The 21,557-nt window shown below is 39.3% G+C and overlaps 1 protein-coding gene across 3 annotated transcripts in view; it reads right to left on the bottom strand.

Moving 5' to 3' along the window:
* The window catches only part of LOC126480730 (zinc finger protein chinmo), a 135,429-nt gene that overhangs the window by 30,478 nt on the left and 83,394 nt on the right, over positions 1-21,557 (bottom strand). For all 3 annotated transcript variants that reach the window (XM_050103999.1, XM_050104000.1, XM_050103998.1), the window contains exon 5: positions 9,406-9,588. In XM_050103999.1, coding sequence (XP_049959956.1) covers positions 9,406-9,588 — 183 coding nt within the window. The remainder of the gene's footprint in view (positions 1-9,405; positions 9,589-21,557) is intronic.

Genomic DNA, 21,557 nt, shown 5'->3' with positions numbered 1-21,557 from the left:
ATTTATAGCTTTTGTCTTGTTTCTTGCTGTCAATTCTTTTTTCAGTATTTTTGTTAGTCTTTGTCTATATTTTTCTTTTAGTTCTTCTTTAATATTTGTATTATCTATTCCTATTTTTTGTCTGTATCCTAGATATTTATAGGCATCTTTTTTTTCCATCGCTTCTATGCAGTTGCTGTGGTTATCCAATATGTAATCATCTTGTTTAGTGTGTTTTCCCTTTACTATGCTATTTTTCTTACATTTGTCTGTTCCGAAAGCCATATTTATATCATTGCTGAATACTTCTGTTATCTTTAGTAATTGGTTGAGTTGATGATTTGTTGCTGCCGGTAGTTTTAGATCATCCATGTATAGCAAATGTGTGACTTTGTGTTGGTATGTTTCAGTAATATTGTATCCATAATTTCAATATAATGGAAGGAAACATTCCACATGGGAAAAATTATATATAAAAACAAAGATGAAGTGACTTACCGAACAAAAGCGCTGGCAGGTCGATAGACACACAAACAAACACAAACATACACACAAAATTCAAGCTTTCGCAACAAACTGTTGCCTCATCAGGAAAGAGGGAAGGAGAGGGGAAGACGAAAGGAAGTGGGTTTTAAGGGAGAGGGTAAAGAGTCATTCCAAAGACTTACCTTAGGGGGAAAAAAGGACAGGTATACACTCGCACACACGCACATATCCATCCACACATACAGACACAAGCAGACATATTTCAATATATGTCTGCTTGTGTCTGTATGTGTGGATGGATATGTGCGTGTGTGCGAGTGTATACCTGTCCTTTTTTCCCCCTAAGGTAAGTCTTTCCGCTCCCGGGATTGGAATGACTCTTTACCCTCTCCCTTAAAACCCACTTCCTTTCGTCTTCCCCTCTCCTTCCCTCTTTCCTGATGAGGCAACAGTTTGTTGCGAAAGCTTGAATTTTGTGTGTATGTTTGTGTTTGTTTGTGTGTCTATCGACCTGCCAGCGCTTTTGTTCGGTAAGTCACCTCATCTTTGTTTTTATATATAATGTATCCATAATTTGTATTATTTAGCATGTTGGATAGTGGGTTCAGAGCAAGGCAGAACCAGAAAGGACTTAATGAGTCTCCTTGGTATATTCCATGCTTAATCTGTATTGGCTGTGGTGTGATATTATTTGAATTTGTTTGGATATTAAGTGTGGTTTTGCAATTTTTCATTACTATGTTTAGGAACTGTATCAATTTAGGATCTACTTTGTATATTTCCAATATTTGTAGTAACCATGAGCGGGGTACACTATCAAAAGCTTTTTGGTAATCAATGTATGCGTAGTGTAGCGACCTTTGTTTAGTTTTAGCTTGATATGTCACCTCTGCATCTATTATCAGTTGCTCTTTACATCCTCGTGCTCCTTTGCAAAAGCCTTTTTGTTCTTAATTTATAGTTTTGTTCTGTGTTGTATGTGTCATTAATTTCTGTGTAATGACTGAAGTTAATATTTTGTATATTGTTGGTAGGCATGTTATGGGGTGATATTTTGCTGGGTTTGCTGTGTCTGCTTGATCTTTAGGTTTCAGATAAGTTATTCCATGTGTAAGTGTATCAGGGAATGTGTACGGGTCTGCAATGTAACTGTTAAATAATTTAGTTAGATGTAAATGTGTTGAGGTGAACTTCTTTAGCCAGAAATTTGCTATTTTATCTTCTCCAGGGGCTTTCCAATTATACGTAGAATTAATTGCTCGGGTGACTTCATGTTGCAAAATTATCACTTCAGGCATTTGTGGTGTCATCTTGTATGTGTCTGTTTCTGCTTGTATCCACCGTGCATGTCTGTTATGTTGTACCGGGTTTGACCATATGTTGCTCCAGAAGTGTTCCATGTCTGTTATGTTTGGTGGGTTGTCTATTTTAATGTGTGTGTTATCTATTGTCTGATAAAATTTCTTTTGGTTTGTGTTGAATGTTCGGTTTTGTTTCCTTCTATTTTTACTTTTTTTGTATCTTCTAAGTCGTTTGGTCAATGCTTGTAATTTCTGCTTCTTTTCATCTAATTGCTCTATCGCTTCTTGTTGTGAGATTTTACCTAATCTTTTTCGTTTTTTGTCTGAGATTTCATTTCTTATAAATTGTGTTAGCTGTCCGATGTCTTTTCTCAGTTTTTCTATTCTGATCTGTAGCCTGTGTTGCCATGCTGATTTTGTGGATTTCTTCTGTGTGTTGGTTTGTTTTCATCTCTGCCTAGTGTGTATATTTAGTGTAGTGAGTGCTCCTACATAAACCAGTAGTTGTAACTCTTCCATAGTTGTGTATTCATTTATTTTGTTGTGTATGATTGTGTTGATAGTTTTTATTGCTGTTTCAACTTGTGGGTTATTTGGTGGTCTATGCAAGAATGGTCTAATGTCTGTATTTGTGTCTTTGTATTCTATATATGTCAACTGAAATTTTTCTTCCATATCTAACATGTGTGTCACTTCATGTTCTATTTGTGCTTGTGCTGGTGGCTGTCTTAAGATTTCGTTTTCCTCTGATTGTTTAATTGATGCGTTTTGTTCTTTGTTTGTTTTCTCTGGGATGTTTGAGTCCATTACTGTATTTTCTTCTTCTTCTGATTGTACATTATTTTGTTCCAGTATTTGTTGTATTTGTTGTTTGATGTTTTCTAATTCTGACTGGGGTATCCTGTTATTTTTTATTATTACACGGATCTGATCAGCTAGTCGCTGTTCTGTTAAAAATTTTAATTCTGGGTATCTGGTAATAAATTTTGTGTATACTTGTGATCTGTATCCAGTTGTGTTGGTTCCTAAGTTTGTTGCTTGGTAATAACAGAACATGAGGTGTCCGTTAACTTCATCTGACCATCTCATCCTCTGTCTTTGTTTTCCTTCTAGAGTGGTTGCAGGAAGCATATCCTGTAAAACACCTCTATTTGGATTTAAATCATTTTCTGTGTGGCTAGCAGTGTCGTTACCATTGTGGACGGGCGTAGGGTTCAAGTGTCGTCCCCGACCATGACAGCACTTGTCCGAGACTTCATTAGTTCTGTCCTGAACCAGCTAATCACACTAAAAGGGGGGTTAGCCCTATTAGTGGTTTGTTCTTTTCGTCGCCTTTTACAACTGGCAGAACATACCGGAGGCCTATTCTTTCCTTATTATTATTATTATTATTGCTATTACAGTGATTAGACACAGCATAAACAGCCTGAAGTCATCCAATTTCTGCTGTTCAGAAGTAAGGAGTGCGGCAATGAAGTGATTTACACACAGTCAGTATAGTGCTTGAACCATGAACCATGGACCTTGTCGTTGGTGGGGAGGCTTGCATGCCTCAGCAATACAAACAGCCGTACCGTAGGTGGAACCACAACGGAGGGGTACGTGTTGAGAAGCCACACACACGTGTGGTTCCTAAAGAGGGGCAGCAGCCTCTTCAGTAGTTTCAGGGGGAACAGTCTGGATGATTGACTGATCTGACCTTGTAATATCAACCAAAACGGCCTTGCTGTGCTGGTACTGCGAACGGCTGAAAGCAAGGGGAAACTACAGCCCTAATTTTTCCTGAGGACATGCAGCTTTACTGTATGGTTAAATGGTGATGGCATTCTCTTGGGTAAAATTGTCCGGATCTCTAGGCAGGGACTACTCAGGATGACATAATTATCAACATAAAAGAAACTGGCATCCTAAGGTTCAGAGTGTGGAATGTCAGATTCCTTAATCGGGTAGGTAGGTCATAAAATTTAGAAAGCGAAATGGATAGGTTAAAGTTAGATAGATTTTGAAATGTAGTGCCACAGAAGAATGCTGAAGATTAGATGAGTAGGTCAGGTAACTAATGAGGTGGTATTGAATAGAACTGGGGTGAAGAGAAATTTGTGGCACAACTTTACAAGAAGAAGGGATTGGTTGTAAGACACATTCTGAAGCATCAAGGTATCACCAGTTTAGTATTGGAGGGAAGTGTGGAGTGTAAAAATTGTAGAGGGAGACCAAGAGATGAATACACTAAGCAGATTCATAAGGATGTAGGTTGCAGTAGTTTTTCGGTGATGAAGAGGCTTGCACAGGATAGTAGCATGGAGAGCTGAGTGTTCCAAGGAAAGTCTTTCATTCTCGAGTTAGCTACGTGCTAAAGTTGGTATAATGTGGTGGAGGAGCTAGTTAATATGTTATTGCACTCAGGGGTAATGGTCTAAGAAAGGTTGGGAACCACTGGTCTACAGCATGAATAAATTTTAGAAAATGCAGCTGACTTTGGTGTATTGAATTTTATGCATTTAACCTGACCAGTTTCAGTTGTCAACCACCATCCTGGGAAAAAGCAAAAAACAATCCGACTTTTACATTTCATATAGTATGCTACAGATGAATGCCACACTACAGGGCACATTTTGGTACAAATCAACAGCTATCAGAGAAATATTGTCACTCATTCAACTAAGATACAAAAACTGTATCGCAGTTGAACAAGTTACAAAATTTCACTTATAGCTGTTAATGTGTCTCAGTCAAATGAGGCAGAATATTTTCTGATAGCTATTGATGTGCATCATAATATGCCCTGTAGTATCATATTTGTTTGTCACATGATTTATGAAATCTAAAAGTAGTATTGTTTTTTGCTTTTCCCTGGACGATGGTTGACAACCAAAACTGATTAGAATAAATGTGCAAAATTCAATAAAGCAAAGTTAACATGAATATTCTAAGATCATTTACACTTTCTGAACATTGCAGCACTCCCCTCCAAATGTCATGCTATGCTGGACTGTCCCGTATTATGCAGCATGTTTTGTTATTCTATGCATGTACTGATGACTGTGACTGTGCCAACAGTCAGAGAATTGTTTCAGGGCAATCACTGTGTTTCATATCGTGCCTTTTTGCATTATGTATGGCAATTAGACGTAAGTGAATCATGACACTGGTACATTTCTCCCACATCTTGATAGTTAGTTATGAAGACTGTGGTGAACTTTGAATGTTCATTTAGAACAAAACCAACTGTGGCATAATAAACATACCTGAAATAGAGCTGTGATGGTTTTTATTAACATTTAGGATAGGAGCTGCCTGCGATGGGACTGGAATAGGATACGCTGGGTAGGTGTATCAGACAGCTAATGCACTTGGTCTTTCACAGCGGTACAGCCCATGCGGCACAAGGCTGGGACTACATGTGGCAAAAGGATGGATCAAGATGTTGCACAGAGTGGGCGGGCAGACAAATACCACTCTGGGAGTGGAGGAAGGATTACGGATAACACCAATATCCCCCATGCCCATGTCGTTGCTGCTATGTAACACTATGTCTATTAATGTCCTTCCAACTCTAAACCCACCACCCCAACTCCTACACTTACCAAACTACATCGTTACATAAGCTTATTATTTTTCTTTGGGGAAAATATACAAACATATCCTCCAAAATAAGGTAAAAAGTAAAGTGATACTCAATTTGAAGATTGTGCTTTACCAGAGTGGTCTTATCGTAGGTAATGTGCCCTTCCTCCCTCCTGCCTTTGAACTAACTTATCCACATACTTATTGTAGTACCTACAGTTTAGTGTGGATGCCAAAGTATGCCGTAACTAGCCTTCTTTTTAATGTACACAAACTGTTGCCTACGTAAAACCACAAAGTTATTGAAAGGCACTGGAAAGTGAGGGGATCAGCAACTACTGGCACTAACTCTCTTATGTGATCATACTCAAGTGTATGAATTAGATCACCAACCATCACCACTTCAATACTACATGCACTACCTTGGCACCATCCAAGGTGATTACATGGAGCCATTATGAAAGAACTCCCAGCTCACAGTGGACACCTCAAGCGATATAAGATTGTATCTCCAACACCTTCTGTTACGCCTGAATGTCATACTCGTTTATAACGGTTTCCTCCCCAAGATATGTTTTTACTGGTAATGTGCTACTTTAAACATCTGTGTAAGGCCATATCATTATATTCTGACCACCATACTTATCCTGGACGGTCAGGAGTATAACGAACATTCTACTGATGTTGCAAAATTTTTGTATGAACACACATTATTATTATTATTCACAATTTTATATACCTTGTTACAAAATTCTGATCTGGATCCTACACAATTGTACAGTATCCTAACATAGATCAAACAAATATTTTATAAAAATCTCTGTGGGTTAACAAACTACAGTTCCTAATATACTATTGATGAAAGTTCCTATTTGTCTTACAACTGCTTCTTCCATTGTAACTAGTATATATAATAATTCCATATACTAAAAATCAAATGTACAGTGCATTACAAATACACCTGGCAATTCCTTTCAGTGATTGAAAAATTTACCAGCCAGTGCTGGCTGCTGCCTCAGGCCTGTTATAAGTCCAGTGACTGTAAATGCATTTTATTGATGCTACTTGATATTAGAAATGAATTTTTGGTACTAACCTTCCACTAAAAAAACTGATAAATATGTTCTCTGAACAATCTCTCACATTAAACAAATTTTCTGACACTTTCTGCTAAAGTAACAAAATCAGTGTTGTCCATCACCACAGCCCTCAATTCTTCTCCAAAATGGGGATTATTTCACCAACGTTTACTCTTTTAAACCTCCTCAAATGAAAAAAGTCACTACACCATAGGTCACAGCCATTGGGACCATAAACCTTGAATGGTTATCTGATCACCAAAAAGATCACATACAGTGTTTGCACTGCAGCAGCATCTTTCAGAAAATATCCATACCTTTTTTCTGTAAAACGTTCACTGAGTACCAAATGGAATTAGTACTGTTCTCATTTAAAAATTTTTCTTGGACACACATACACATCAGTCTTTCCTCTGCTAGGAATCTTAGTTCCTATACTACCGATGTTCCAATGTGGTATGAAAATCATCACAGCAGTGAGGTTTTCCTCATTATTTCCTCTTTCTTCCACCAAAGTGCTAAGTTTGCAGCAGAGGAGGAGTTAATTGAGGAACTTGCTTATCCCCTGACACCTACAATGATGTCCATATGGTCATAAAAATGCCCATCTTCTGATCTGCAGACAGGACCAAGAGATCACGATTGGATGGTTTTGTAACAATTTTTTTTTCCCTTTTTTGTTTAAAAACCCTTGTCTGTATTTTGGTGGAGCTGTTTTACTACAACTTTGCTTCGTTGCTCTTTGTCTGCCCGCCATGAATGCGTATTGTTCTTCCACAATAATCTGTTCTACTGCCACTACTGTTTCTGTTCTAGACGTACTTGTAGGTTTAATCACATTTACAGGTGAAGTCTGCTGTGCTTTCATCAGTTGTAATAGTCCAGGTGCCAATAATAGCCTTTGATAGAGGTTTTTTGGTTGCTGGAACAACAGATTTAATAAACACAGATAGCTGCATGGCCTACAATGCATTGCTTTTCATCCTTTTCTTCACCTGAAGTGTTTGAGAAATGGCACAACCTTTATCTTCATACGTAAACTTAAGATGGAAGAGGAAGAAAGAAAAAGAAAGGAAAGGGAAGGAATTATTAATGTCAGCTGCATCGGGATGGTATGCAGAATCGGCAGCGACAAATGAAAATGTGTGTCAAGGCTTTCCCACCTACTAGGCAGCTGCATCAACCACTGTGCCATCTGGACACAGTGTTTACCCCAATTGGGCGGAATATCTCAGTATGTCTCCCAGCAGACTCCCACTCCCACCAAGCGCTACCTATCTGCAGTCCCTGTCCATGTCTATGTCCATGTCTTCCATGTTGGCTACTTTGAAATTCCCTCAGTAGGTTGAATGTTCATCCAAACTGAATTTAGTAGATGCATGGCCCACTAAGGCAAATCAGTAATAGGAATGTGTGGTGTCTGTTTTTTGGATAATGTTCCGAAAAAACAGATACCATGCATTCATATAACTGATTCCCCTCAATGGGCCATGACTTAACAACCTGCAGTGTGGACGCATAATTATGTTCGACCTCCTACTGGAATCTCAAAGTGCTGAGCATGGAGGGCACGGACAGGGACTGCGGATAAGGGAAGTGTGGGTCAGCTGGGAAGCGTACCAAGATAGTCCGCACAATTGCAATGAACACTGTGTCTGGGTGGTGCAGAGGTTAACACAACTGCCTAATAAGAGGGAGATTCCAGATTCCAGGTTCAAGTCCCAGTCTGGCACACATTTTCACTCATCATTACTGAATCCACATAAAGTCTCAATGCTGCCAACATAAATAATTCCTTCCGTTTTCTTCCTTTCTCCTCCCTCCACCTACAGTTTACATAATATGTATCACAGCTGTGGATTCCATGCAGTGTCTGTTCTTTCGAACATGTCCGAAAGAATAGACACCATGTGTTTATAAAATTCATATACTTTATATTATTATTCTCTTTTTTGAGGGCATTCTTTATTCCATAGTGGGTGCTGGTAGCACTCAAGACACATTGGTGGGGAAGTCCACTGAATATACTGTTTGTAGGCAGCTGGACTGCTCCTTTATGGTGACTGGTGGTGTTACCAAAATATTGACACTTAAAACAGTGCATAGGGAGTGATATACAAGGCCTAATTTACAGACAGCCAAAAATTTCCGACAGTGTAATTGTGCACCTTTGTAACATTCAAAATAAGTAAAGGGCTAGTTTTTGAGCCAACCACTCTCTTTTCACTGTGTTGTTTATTTCTCTGACATCCCCACCTTCCCATTTCTATTGCAGTTCTTTTGTGTCTGTTTATAATTTCCTAGCAACTGAAAACACCTGTATTGATACTTAACATACTTTTCAGCTTACTTCTTACGGCAAATTCTCCAATCAAAATGGCATGTAACAGTTTGATTACTTGGGTAGATTTACCCCCCCTCCTTCATCTTCGCTAGAAGTGTGCCACTGTTCAGCCTCTTGATGAGAGAGGCCCTCCAATGCTTTACTCATATAAAAAGGTAACAGTGTTTTTAGATGTGCCTCCCACATGATGGATAACAATGAAAATGTTCACAGAACGAACTCTGTAACAGAGTATGTGCTTTCCTGAAGCTTCCTTAAAGATTTTAATCGTGTGCTAGACTGGAACCCCGGTTTAGTTTGTCAGAGAGTTTTATGAGAAGCATCATCCAAGTGGCTACCTTGGTAAAACTGTTTTAGCTAAGTATATTCCCCATTTAAGTATATTCCCCATTTAAGTAAATAAACAAAAGATGAAGTTATCTTTCTCATAACAGTCCTTCCAAAGCAAGTAAAGAGTAGTAGAGGAGTTGCTATTTTTTAAAAATTCATATATAAGGAAAGTTTTGTAATGTAACCTAAGCAACATTTTGCTCCTACAGGCTTGTTTGGAGATATAAATACACATATATTTATACAAATTCTCAAAAGGTATAGAGTTTAGGCTATTCTAAAAAGAAAATCAGGTGCTGATTAAAGTAACTGATCTCACCATCTGCTGTGGCAATTGAGCTGCCCTTCTGCGGTGAAACCTTCATATTTGCACCAGAGTTCCATACATTGATTGGAATCATTTCTGGTGTTTGTTCTGCACTTGTATCTGCATACATAGCAGTAGATGAAGTATGCTGGTCTTCTGAATGAGAGCCTGATATCTCCAACTTCACTCGCAAATCTATAAATTGAAAATTTGGTTCCACTATAATGAACAAGTTACTTCATACTAAAGACTATAATAATGTGATAATTATATACTAAGACAACACATAACAACAACAAAAGAGACTTGTCTGGAAAACAAGTAGTGAGTACCCAGTCCTTAAAAAATCCTAACATATGGAACTTACAACATTGCCTTACACAGACATAGCTCTATTAAAATGGTGGCTCATTAAGAATTCTAATGGCACCAGCAGGTGGAAGTAGCCGTGTCATTGCACTTTGAAAAACAGTTGCAAGTTTGAGTGTTGAGACACACACACACACACACACACACACACACACACACACACACTGAAGTGCAAAACGTAATCAGGTTTTTCATTTAAATAAAATGCCTCCAGTTACAATTCTTCACCAACTAGCACAAGTTTACAGAACAAGTGTAGTATCACAAAAACAGGTATAACTGATAACAGCAGAGCACATTTGTGAGATAAGCAAAAGTCTCGGCTATCAACCATGTTCACCTAAGCGGGCAATATGTGCCGTTTGAAGAACTGATTTAAGCTAATAGTTGCATATACATGACAAAGATTGCACATGAACTCAACACCTCCACTGACAGTATAGTCAATATAGTACACAATGTGTTGGTTTACCAGAAGATGTGGCAACTCTCAGATGAGAATAAAACCAACTGAATATGGTTGTTTCTCCATCATGTAACACGTATTGTGCATCGTACTGTTACAGCTGACAAAATGCAGCTGCATCGTATGACATCCGAGACAAAAAAAAGCATCTATACCATGGAGGCAATCTTCCCCTCTCATAAGGACATCAAAACAAAAGTAGTTATCACAAAATTTGCAGTCACATTCTTTTGGGACATGAAGGGAGCACTGCTCATTGATTTCCTAACCCATCGAGAGACCATGAATGGTGCCATTTATTGCAACCTGCTAAAGCAGTTGCAAAAGGTAACTAGGAGTAAATGACCGAGATCGCTTTGGTAGGTCTTGTGTTGTTGTACAACAACACCCGACAGCACACGGTCTCTGTTCTGGACGATTTAGTTCAGCGTTTCTGATGGAGCATATTGGAACAACTCGCATGCGGCCTAGCTCTCACAATACACGATTTTCATATCTTACAACATTTAAAAAAGCACCTGGTTGTCTTCACTTCAAAATCAAAGCCAACTTTCAGGACACTTTTGTTAAATGGTTCCTAAACCTGGATCCTGATTGCTTTTATTCCAGTTACAACAGACTGTGTTAAACAAATGTTTAGATGATCATGGTGAGTGTAGGAAAGTAACACACATCAGTGCCTCAGTAACTTTGTTTACCTCTCTGATTTCCTGAATAAACCTTTTCTGAGCCACCCCTGTATTTCTGAAATTATACAAACATTTTCTAGCAGACCTGATGACTCTAGTACCCTTGGCAAAAAAAAGTCATTTCCTCCATTTCTCTGCACAGGATCTCTTTCATTTTAGTAGTCATATGAGTGATGCTTAGTGCATAAAATGCAACTAACACATTTTCAATATCTGTTCCAGAATTGCACTGAAAGAAAACTTAAGAGCATATCAATGGTGACACCGAACAAAAACTGTAAGTGCTAAACGAAGACATTTCACACAAATCAAGAAAATTTGTTCAACAGATAGTTTTCTGAATAAAATCTTCATAGTTTCCAAGCAATTCAAATAGAATTCTCAAACTCAAGAAAATGAAAATAGGCTGTAACAATCTAATGGTCTGGACATTGTGTTTCTTTTTACGAGGGTGCCATACAAGACATGCTGGATTTTGTCCCAAAAGTTTCTTCCTGGATTCATCAAGTTCTTCCATCAATTTAGAACTATGACATACTTCTTGTATCACGACGAACATTATCAAATGACAGGTGGCTCAGCAATGGGATCACCACTGTCTCTGGCAGTCATGAATTTCTTCATGGAGTAGGCTCTGAACACATTGCTTCATTCTTGCTTCCCACAGCACATTGATGACACCTTCCTGATATGGCCTCATGTTGAAAATACACTGCAGTAGTTGATCGATCACATGAATGGTGTCCATCGCAATATTAAATTTGCCATAGAGAGGGAGAAGGGTGGAAAGTTACTGTTCTTGGATGTTTCTGTTGAGCAGGAGGCTGGCTTGGTCATTCAGTGTACAGGAAACCACCACACACTGATTGATATCCTAACACTGATAGTTTTCACTATCTCGTACACAACACAGTGGTCCTGAGCACATTAGTACATAGAGCAAAAGTTATTTCTGATGACAACCACCTACAGTCTGATTTGCATTCATTTGAGACATGTTCAGACAGAATGGTTATAGCCAAGAGAGACAATGAAATGCCTACAGGTGCCACCAAAGAAGGATAGCTTGTGAATTGGTAGGAAAAGTCAAGCTGGCTGCTTTTCTGCCATACTTTCGAGCAATGTGTAGCAAGTTAGGACGAATGGTGCTGAGACCTGAACAGAGACCAGTGGTCTGGCCATCCCCAGATACGAGACATGCTGTGATCTGTTAAAGACAACATAGCTCTTGGCATGCCCAGTGTATATGGTGTCACTATAGATTGCAGCAGCATCCATATGGTCAGGCAATTTGTACAGCTGCAGAGCAGTGTACCGAGCACAAGCGACATATTCAACAAAAGGAGCTCGACAAGTTGGCCACAGCTGAGCCCTGCCTAGAAAATGGACACAAAACAAAGTTTGAAAATGCGAGCATCTTGGCTCAAGCATCAACATATTGGCATTCCGTATAAAGGGGGTGGCTGAGATTATAATGAACAGCAACAAGTTTAACAATGATCAGCACCACACACTTAGTGGAACATGGGGGCAGGCTTTGGGAATTGAAAGGAAGTAAAGACAGATGCTTGACACTTGAAGGGAGGCAGGGGCGTTAGTTTGAAACATGGTGCCAGCCCCTTGTGGCAGGCTGAAGCTGCTATGAGCTGCACAAGTCACCTACCATGCACACCATTTCAGCTCTCCCTGATTGGTGGCAGAGGCTGCAACCGTGCCTATATAAGCAAAAAACCCTGCCAGCACTGGCAGTTGGTGGTTTTTACTCCTGATGATGACTGCGGAGATACCCATCGAAAGCTCAAGATTTTATTCAAACTGATGTGGCTTGAAATTTGAGAAGATGTTATTCAGACATGTCGCAGCAAAAGACTCGAGGGCAGATAATGTTCCGTTTCCACACATAGATATCTGCACAGTTTTGCCGACTAATGATGTGGTGAACAGCTAGTTCACATCACACTTAACAAAACAAATGTAATAATTCTATGGTTAATAGCACTATAAAAAAGTTCTCAGACTGGGGTGAAGTCATTAACAGTATTCAAAAATGCACACTGCACATTGCAGTTTCTCTGGGATATAATCCCTATCTACAACACATATCATCAATTTACCATACTTTCAACACAATTTATAATAATACTTGCGCTGTCTGAGAAAAAGTCATTAAAACATTCATTAAAAGGGGAGATGGAAAAAAATAAATAAGTGTTTTGCTGCTTATATTCTCTTCCATAATTAGCACAAATGTAACAGAAAGAAAGGAAACAGCTATGCACTGCAATGGATACACCAGTGATACACGCATACACTATTATAAACTTTTGAAGAATTTCGACTGTTCACACAGCAGCACATTTAAATTAGAAGAAAACACATTTATGAGCTGCTTTAACAATTAAAATGGTAATATTTGAACTCGTTGGCACTATACACATCACCATGACAACAAATTAAAAAGTTAACATATCCGACAATTATATTATTTCAAAATATTTTGGGCAAAAAATGAGTCTATTCACCTTATAAGAGTGACATTAATAATAATCTGTGGTGTTCATCCAAAATCACTTTCTACACGCAATCATGTAGTCTGCCAAGCACTTGAAATCTTTACATGGTGGGGTGGTCGGATAGTTAAATGGTCTATGAGGATCGTTTAGCAAAGATTGAGACTGATGCTCAAAAAACTTTATTACCAGATAATTAATTGAAATCAGTACATTTTCTGTGCAAATATAGTTGCCATTAAGAATGATGTACTTGTCTCATCTTTTCACACACTTTTGGAAGCTTTCCTCAAATCTATTTCTTTATGATTGCTTCAAAATCAGCTCTAAAACCTTCAGTGTGTCATTTTCAATGTCAAACTGAAATTATTTGAGATCTTTTCTTCAGTCAGAAAATGCAAAGAAAGTCACATGGGGCAAGGTCAGAGCAATATGGGGAGGGTGCAGGTAGGGGGAGGGCAACGGAGGGGGACTGTACAAAGACCCTTCTTCGCTAAAAATGAAGCTGCTGCTGCAACATGAGGCTGCACATTGCCCTGGGGCAGTTTCCACTTTCCGTGGAGTTTTCACAATTTCTTTGGGATATAATCTTTTATCAGTTGTCGCAGGACATTATACTTTTAGTACTCTGCATTTACTGTCTGACCAATAGGAACTTCCATGTACACCGTGACGCAATAATCGCTGGGAACTTATTGGCTGATTTCTGGATTCACACTTATGTTGAGCATGACTGTCCATTTTGAATCCACTCTTTATCTTTTCATTTCAGGGTCAAAATTCATCTCCAAGGATTGATGGTTTTCCACTATTCATCCTGGGCACATTGCCTCCCCCCCCCCCCCCCCCCCCCCTCCTTTCAGCTCATAACTCCCTCTTCTATTTTTGAAAGCTTTATTCCAATGGAAACATGTGCAGCACATGACACTGTAGACTCAGTGCCCTATGGAGATCTTTAAGCATTTTTGAAGCAGTCTTCATCAGAATGCAAAACCTGATTGCAGAACGTTGCTCTCTAGTTTTTGCATTTATGAACTTAAGACGTGCTTCAAGTTACAACCACATTTAAGATGCAACTGCCAGAGAAGGGCTAAAATCACCTGCAGAACTTGTAGAGAGGACTGAGTAGACAATATTTTGAATTGCAACCTATGCTGGAAACGCACCATTTCTGAGCTAGGCATCTGAAAACATATCTGCTAGACAGGTATGCAACCAGACAGTCATGGTGGGTGTTGCTTACATCAGATAGGCTGATGTCATTTGATGTCCATCCTATCTCTTTGACCTAGTTTGAGCCTCATTCACATGCCTGTGAGTGTTAGAGAAACTTGACTGAGTAAACATCTGCAGAATACCCCAACATGATCCTTCCATATGATGAAGCTAACTGTAATGGAAGAGCTACTTCTCGCCTTTACGGTGGCCGTTACCCATAATGTCTGGCTCCAATGCATGCCCTTTTTGCCACAATTACACAATGGCTTCGAGAAAGGGATACCTTCGTCAGCAGGCATGACTGTGACGCACCAAGGAAATGCCGCATGCCTGATTTGGAAGAGACATACTATATCAAGTTGATGAGAAACCATCAATGAGTACAAGAGCAAATGTGTGTGCAATGGATGTTGGTCACAGCACTGCTCAGAATGTTCTGCATGACAAACAACTACATCCGTACCACCTCCAGAGGATATAGTCACTAATGCCAGCCGATTTTCGTACCACATGTTGACTTTTGTACACAGTTCCTGTGCCACTGCATCAACATGCCCCTAGTGTTTCCATGGCATGTTCACTTCAGGGCTGTGTTCTCAATTCTCGAAACAGCCATTTCTGAGCAGACTAAAACCCACATGCGATACATGTCCAGGGATTCCAATACAGACTTGGTGTCAATGTGTGGGCAGGTATTCTGGATGAACATGTGATTGGACAATACATCCTTCCACTCACACTCATGTGCCTCATCTATTTGACCTTCTTACACCAAGTATTGGGTGTGTTGTTGGATGCTGTGACACTGAACATCCATCAAGACATGTGGTTTCAGCATGACAGCACATCCACTCACTTTTCATGTCACATTTGGTAACGCTTGCACCAATTATTCGAACATAAGACGACTAGGGTGAGGTGGTCCAATCACATGACCTCCACTACCACCATATTTGACACTATTTGACTTTTTCCTCCGCGGGTCGAATGAAGAGTTTTGTTTATGAGACTCCTGTAGAGACAGAAGAAGATCTGGTGGCATGAGTTGTTGTTGCTGCTGCCGGACAGATTGCAGAAATACCAGGTGTCATACAGCATGTGTACCACATTATCATTCATAGATACAACACGTGCACCGAACTTGGTGGTTTCCACTTGTAGTGGATAAGAATGTTAAGCCTCCATTGAAAGGGACAAAAACAGTTTAACTGTAGGCAAATGCATTTTTTAAAACTGATTAAGTTTCCTTTTTGTTTCTTTGGTTATTAACGAGTGAAATTGTGAACCAAGTGCAGGGTTGCCACAAGTTTTCAGTAGTGAAATTCCCTGATATTTCCCTGATTTCAAGACAAATTTTAGCATTTTTCCCTGACAAGTTTTGAGATCTCAACAGTAAGAAAAGACATAAGTTGAAAAAATGCAAGGACTTCCGTATTTCTCCCCCATGTGATCAAAAATCTTAAGTATTAACATAAACATATTTTGTAATGAACTGTTTTTAGATGGAGAAAGCAAGACAGAGGGTATACGTGTTTCATTAAGACCACTGTTGTTATTTTATTTCAATAAAATGAAGCAAATTTGATGACAAAAATATGCATTTCCTTGGAGTTGCAAGACAGATTTAAAATGCCTTCACTGATTTAAAAAAAAAAAAAAAGTAAGCCTCTTGAATGCAGGGGAGAATTGTATAAACCAACATTATAGGTGACCACCAATAAAATGTTTGTTCTACTATGTTTGTTATTGTTGGTTATTACCCACTGTGTTATGGTTATTAGTTTACAGATATTGTGTATGAGTACATAGCATACAAACCGCTAGCGACTACCACAATTTTCTTCTTTGTATCATCCAGAAATTATTTTTCAAGTGCCAAAATGTACTAGAATAAATAAAATGCCTATACAACACCGCACTGTACTTGTGGTGAGAAAGTCGCAATTTCTGAAATCCATCGCCCATGGCCTCTGGCCTGCTGAGAAGCACCGCAGTCCTGGGACCTTGGATAAACCACAAAAATCCGCCGCATTATGCCCAGCCTGCGAGCAGATCGACCGAGACTAGATCCGATGGGAAGGGCTTACACATTAGTGGGAAATGATGGGCTTCAGATTGGCAGACCCAATCCGTTAGAGATACCCACAGAAATGGCCTGCAGTTTTGGCCCATCATGGAAGTCCACTCATGTGGCCAGCTATTCACATGTCACAGACACAATGTTGATGAAATGATCAATCCACACAGCAGATAACTTGCACAAACATTCCGAGAATCAAATTTCCACAGCTTTTGCCAGAAAACAAGAGCGCACGCGCGCACGCACACACGCGCCACACACACACACACACACACACACACACACACACACACACACACACACACAGAGTCACAACCGCTGTCTCTGGCTGCTGCGTCGATGACCTCTGAGAATCATATCCAAACAAACCATTCCTCACACCTCCCTGCTTCTGATCTACAGTTGCTAGGCTAGTAGCAAGAAAGGGTGCCAGCACTGACTGCAAGCTGAGGTGAGTGACAGGAAGGGGAGAAGCAGTGATAATGAGAGATTAGGAAGCGGCACATGTACTCAACTGTGCCCAGCCAATGACGATGCATGACATCTCAGTAAACAAAGCATTTTATCTACTGTGGCAAAAACACGATTTTTTCATGTTTTTTTTTTCCAAATTTCCCTGACACATTTGAAATTCCCTTATATTTCCCTGATTTCCAGAACTTGGGGCAACCCTGTAAGTGATACACTGGGTCATGCCGAATAAATTACCTGTAAAAGTGGTTTGTTACCAGAATGTTTTCAAATGGTTATAGCATGGAAACTATGTTCCTGGACATAGGTTCAAATTCAAAATATTATCTACTCGTGTCTCAGTTCCCTCTACAAATCATATAAGTTTGTAGGGGAATTTTAGAATACCCTCTCCCTTTTTTCCCACCTGAAGGCAATACAGTTCTGCAACACTGTTAACTTATTCACTAACTAGTTTTCATCAATTGATGATAGCATAACAAGTCAAAACTGCTTGATGAACAAATAAAATTTATTGCGAAGCACCAGGAATGTGTTCTTTTTGTCGATTCTTCTTGTGTTCAGCCAAACACGAACAGAGAATTCATTTAATAAATTTCTTTTTAGTTCCCTAATATAACATTGCATTTTCAACTCTTTTAACTTCAAAGAATCTACAAAAGGAAAGGTAAAAACAGTTCACTGTGACTTTTCTTTTAGACCAAGAAACAATAAGTATTTCTCATGATGACACACATTATTCTCTGTAAAATGACATGAACAATAATCTGACAGCTGGTACTGAGTGGTTTGTCCTTGACCTGCACAACTCTTTGCACAATTAATAAATAGTTATAACATAACTTAGTGGTGTCGAAGTGATAAAGGTTGAAAAAGTTAAAGTAATAACTCAGGGATATTCATAAAGTGTGATTAAATTTAAGAATCACCTGCAGGTGACACTTGGTACACATCAGAGAATCTAAAAATATACCTGAAGTAAAAAGGAAATTACAATAAACCTTCAACATGAGGCAATAAAATCACAAGAAAAGTTCTAAAAGCAAAGACACAGAACAAAACTTTGGTTCAAAGAGGAAGTCATTAAACATTTAGGTTGTTCATACAAATATGGAATCACAGAGTAATTTCAAAGAGAAGTTGTAATCTCCCCATGGAAAATTACCCTCTACCACGCAATAATTAATAATGGTCAACCAAATCACCCACATGTATTTACGTTTGAAAAGTATCTGATCAGATTTTCTAGTAATATATGCGCCGACAGCTCGTCGACGCCAAGGTATTTTTCTAGTACGTTTATTCTTTGGAACAACAGAGGTACAGAAATGTATGCTCCATGGTTATTATAGGGAGAGAGAGGAACAGCTTCGGAAGTATCGGTTGGAAGATTGTCGGATTGCTAAAGGAGATTTATTTACTCTTCTTCGCGCTAAAGCGAGCTAGGAAAGTTTGTGCCGCTAGCGTGATAGGTAAAGAGGAAGAAAAACCTGTAAAAGAAAATTACATGAGACTTGGAACCAACAGAAAACGGAACATGTACGGAAATGGATTCAATATACAATTTTCCTCTGAAATAAGGTTTGTGACCATTTTATTCTAGAGTGAATGACGAATGAGTTCTCTGTCTGAACCATTGATGATTGTCTGGGCCCTGTAATTAATTGGGAAGTTTCAGCTGTGAAGAAGAGAGCCTGCAATCTCTGAGTTTTTTGAAATCGTCCAAAAAGGCTTCGTCCACATCTGAAATTTTAGATCTGTCGTAAACTGAACTAATTGTTCAAACGATCGATTTTCCCAACTGAATGCAGCGCTTAATAATAATAACAAATGTAAGGATCTTTTCTAGCAAGCCAGCCGCTGAATATTAAGACGAAGGGCTCCACCAGAGATTCCACTAGGCTGATTTCACGTAAATAATATATTTAAACTGTACACAGATAAAGGACAGAGAGAGAGAGAGAGAGAGAGAGAGAGAGAGAGAGAGAGAATCCTCCATTAGCATAATTGTTTCTCTGTCTTTTCACGGATCAGCCTAACTAGAAAACACGAAGCCCTGACTTTATTGTACCGATTTATGTGTGAGAGGGAAAGAGCGATAAAGGCGACAGATACACTTCTGTACAGACAAAACATTACACCAAGTTAGCGGCAAGCTGCATTCACATAGACTTTCATCATTTACAAAAGCAGAGTAGAATTCATTATAATGGCCAATCCGTGACAGGACACGTTTTTGGACGTTGTTAAAATAATTTTGTTCTCTGTTTCATGTGAACTACGACGAGACAACTTAACTTGGAAAAGAGAAGAAATACTCGCAGGCAAATTAAGTGGATCTACAAATAAAAGCAGCACGCTGGGCGCAGAAAAAAGGCCAGATCTATAATTTTTTATTAAAGCTTGCTAGTATTGAGGAAGTAGACGTAGATTTGAACATTTACTAATTGTGTTCATGCCAGACGTAGTTTGATTGACCTGCCCTAGTTGCATTTACCTGTATAAGTACTATAAGAAAGTAGCCACAGAAGTATTCTTGTGTGAAGGGAGATATATACATATTGACTGTAGAACATTTATATGGTTTTAACTAGGGCAATGTTTAAGATGAGTCAAGCAGAGCAGAGCAACACGCAACAGCCTTCAGCTGTGAGCACGGATAATAGTGATGTAGTAAGAAGTGTTGTAGAACCGATCGCTACAGATAGTGCAATAGAACGCCCGGTAGACACGGCTGGAGATGTAACAGCAAGTATGCAACATGGATTAGATCCATTAGTAATTATCATGAGACAGATGCAGATGATAACCGAGAGCATGAATAATATGAAAACCGACATTAATGCGAAGTTAGCCTCAGTTACCGAGGGGCAAAATGATTTGAATGCGAAATTAGCCTCAGTTACTGAGGGGCAGGAAAATCTGAAAGCTGAGATTAAGCAGAAGTTACATGACAGTTTTTCCGAATTAGAGCAGCGGATAGAGGCGAAGACAAAGGAACTTAAAGATCAGGCCGAAGAGACGGAACGAAAATTAACTGCACAAATAGAATTGGTTAAAGCTCAATGTGAGGAATCTACTTAACGCGTACGTGTAGAAATGAAGGAGTATGTGGCTATTAAGATAGATACCGTACGGGAACAGGTGGAAATGGTTCCGCAATTAGTACAAAAGCAAAATGCCATGTCATGTGCAATTGCGCAACTTCCTGAATTGGCACGTACGCAGACGAACCTAAAGGAAAGTGTTGAACATCTGACCGAACGTCAAGACGTTATAGACCACCAAATTAATGTATTAACGGGTAAATTATCCGAAATCACATTAGAAAACAAAAGGCTAATGTGTGAAAACGTTGAGCAAAATGTTAAAGCAGCATTCCAGAGTCTATGCGGCAAACAGGAAGAGAATTTGTTTGCGAAAGGACTTGAGGACGTGCGACAGCAGTTAGGTGCTGATTTCGAGCATTGGAAACAAACGATAGAAGAGTCGATACGCGTTTCACAACAAGGCTCAGAACAAATGAATACCGGCCAGCAGCAGAAGTTGGCAGCGTCTGTAGAGCCAGTTACTGCACATTCGCACACGATACCGACTTGTGTGAGTAACTCGAATATTAAATTGCCACGAGCTAGTTGTTCGCGTGAAGTTTTATCTGACGGAGATTACGAAAGCCTTTGCCATGCCGAAGAAAAAATGATAAAGCATCGGCAATTCCAGATTTTTAACACTGACAAAAGGGGGGTCCATCCGATTGTTTTTATCCGAAGTTTTAGAGGAGTGCTACCCAGAAATTGGTCATAGTGGCAGAAAATCAGTTTCGTGACTGGGTATATACAAGGTTCGGGGGCGATCTGGGCCTCGGACATGACTTCTGTTTGCTCGACATATGACGATTTTGAGAAAGCGTTTTTAGCAAAATTCTGGTCAGAAGGGGTACAGGAACGCCTAAGGCAGGAGGTGCTCTACCCAGAGCCTTTCTCTTTTTCAAAAGGAAGCCTTAGGAAGTATTTTGAAAAATATATAAACAAAACTAGATATTGGGACAGACCTATGCCTTTGCCAGACATAATAAACATACTTAAGGCAAGATTACCAACTAACATCCGGAATCAATTAATTTACGGGAATGATAAAGACTTGGAGTCGTTCCTCACGACGTTAGATCATATAGACATTATAGAAGAGAGCAACCAGAAAGCCCGTAACAACAGATTCCAATATAGGGAACCTCTGCCAAATGGTAGGCAAGGGAACGCACAGAGATCGATAAATAGTGGAGAAACCCCTCAAAATCTCAATAATAATACCGGCAATAGTCTTGCGAGGGGCTATCCAAGGAACAACAGGAATGGGAAATG

This window comes from Schistocerca serialis, chromosome 5, assembly GCF_023864345.2.
Source record: "Schistocerca serialis cubense isolate TAMUIC-IGC-003099 chromosome 5, iqSchSeri2.2, whole genome shotgun sequence".
In the NCBI taxonomy this organism is placed as follows: domain Eukaryota; kingdom Metazoa; phylum Arthropoda; class Insecta; order Orthoptera; family Acrididae; genus Schistocerca; species Schistocerca serialis.
Note: the sequence above shows the minus strand (reverse complement) of the source record. Positions and strands in the feature narration are given on the sequence as shown.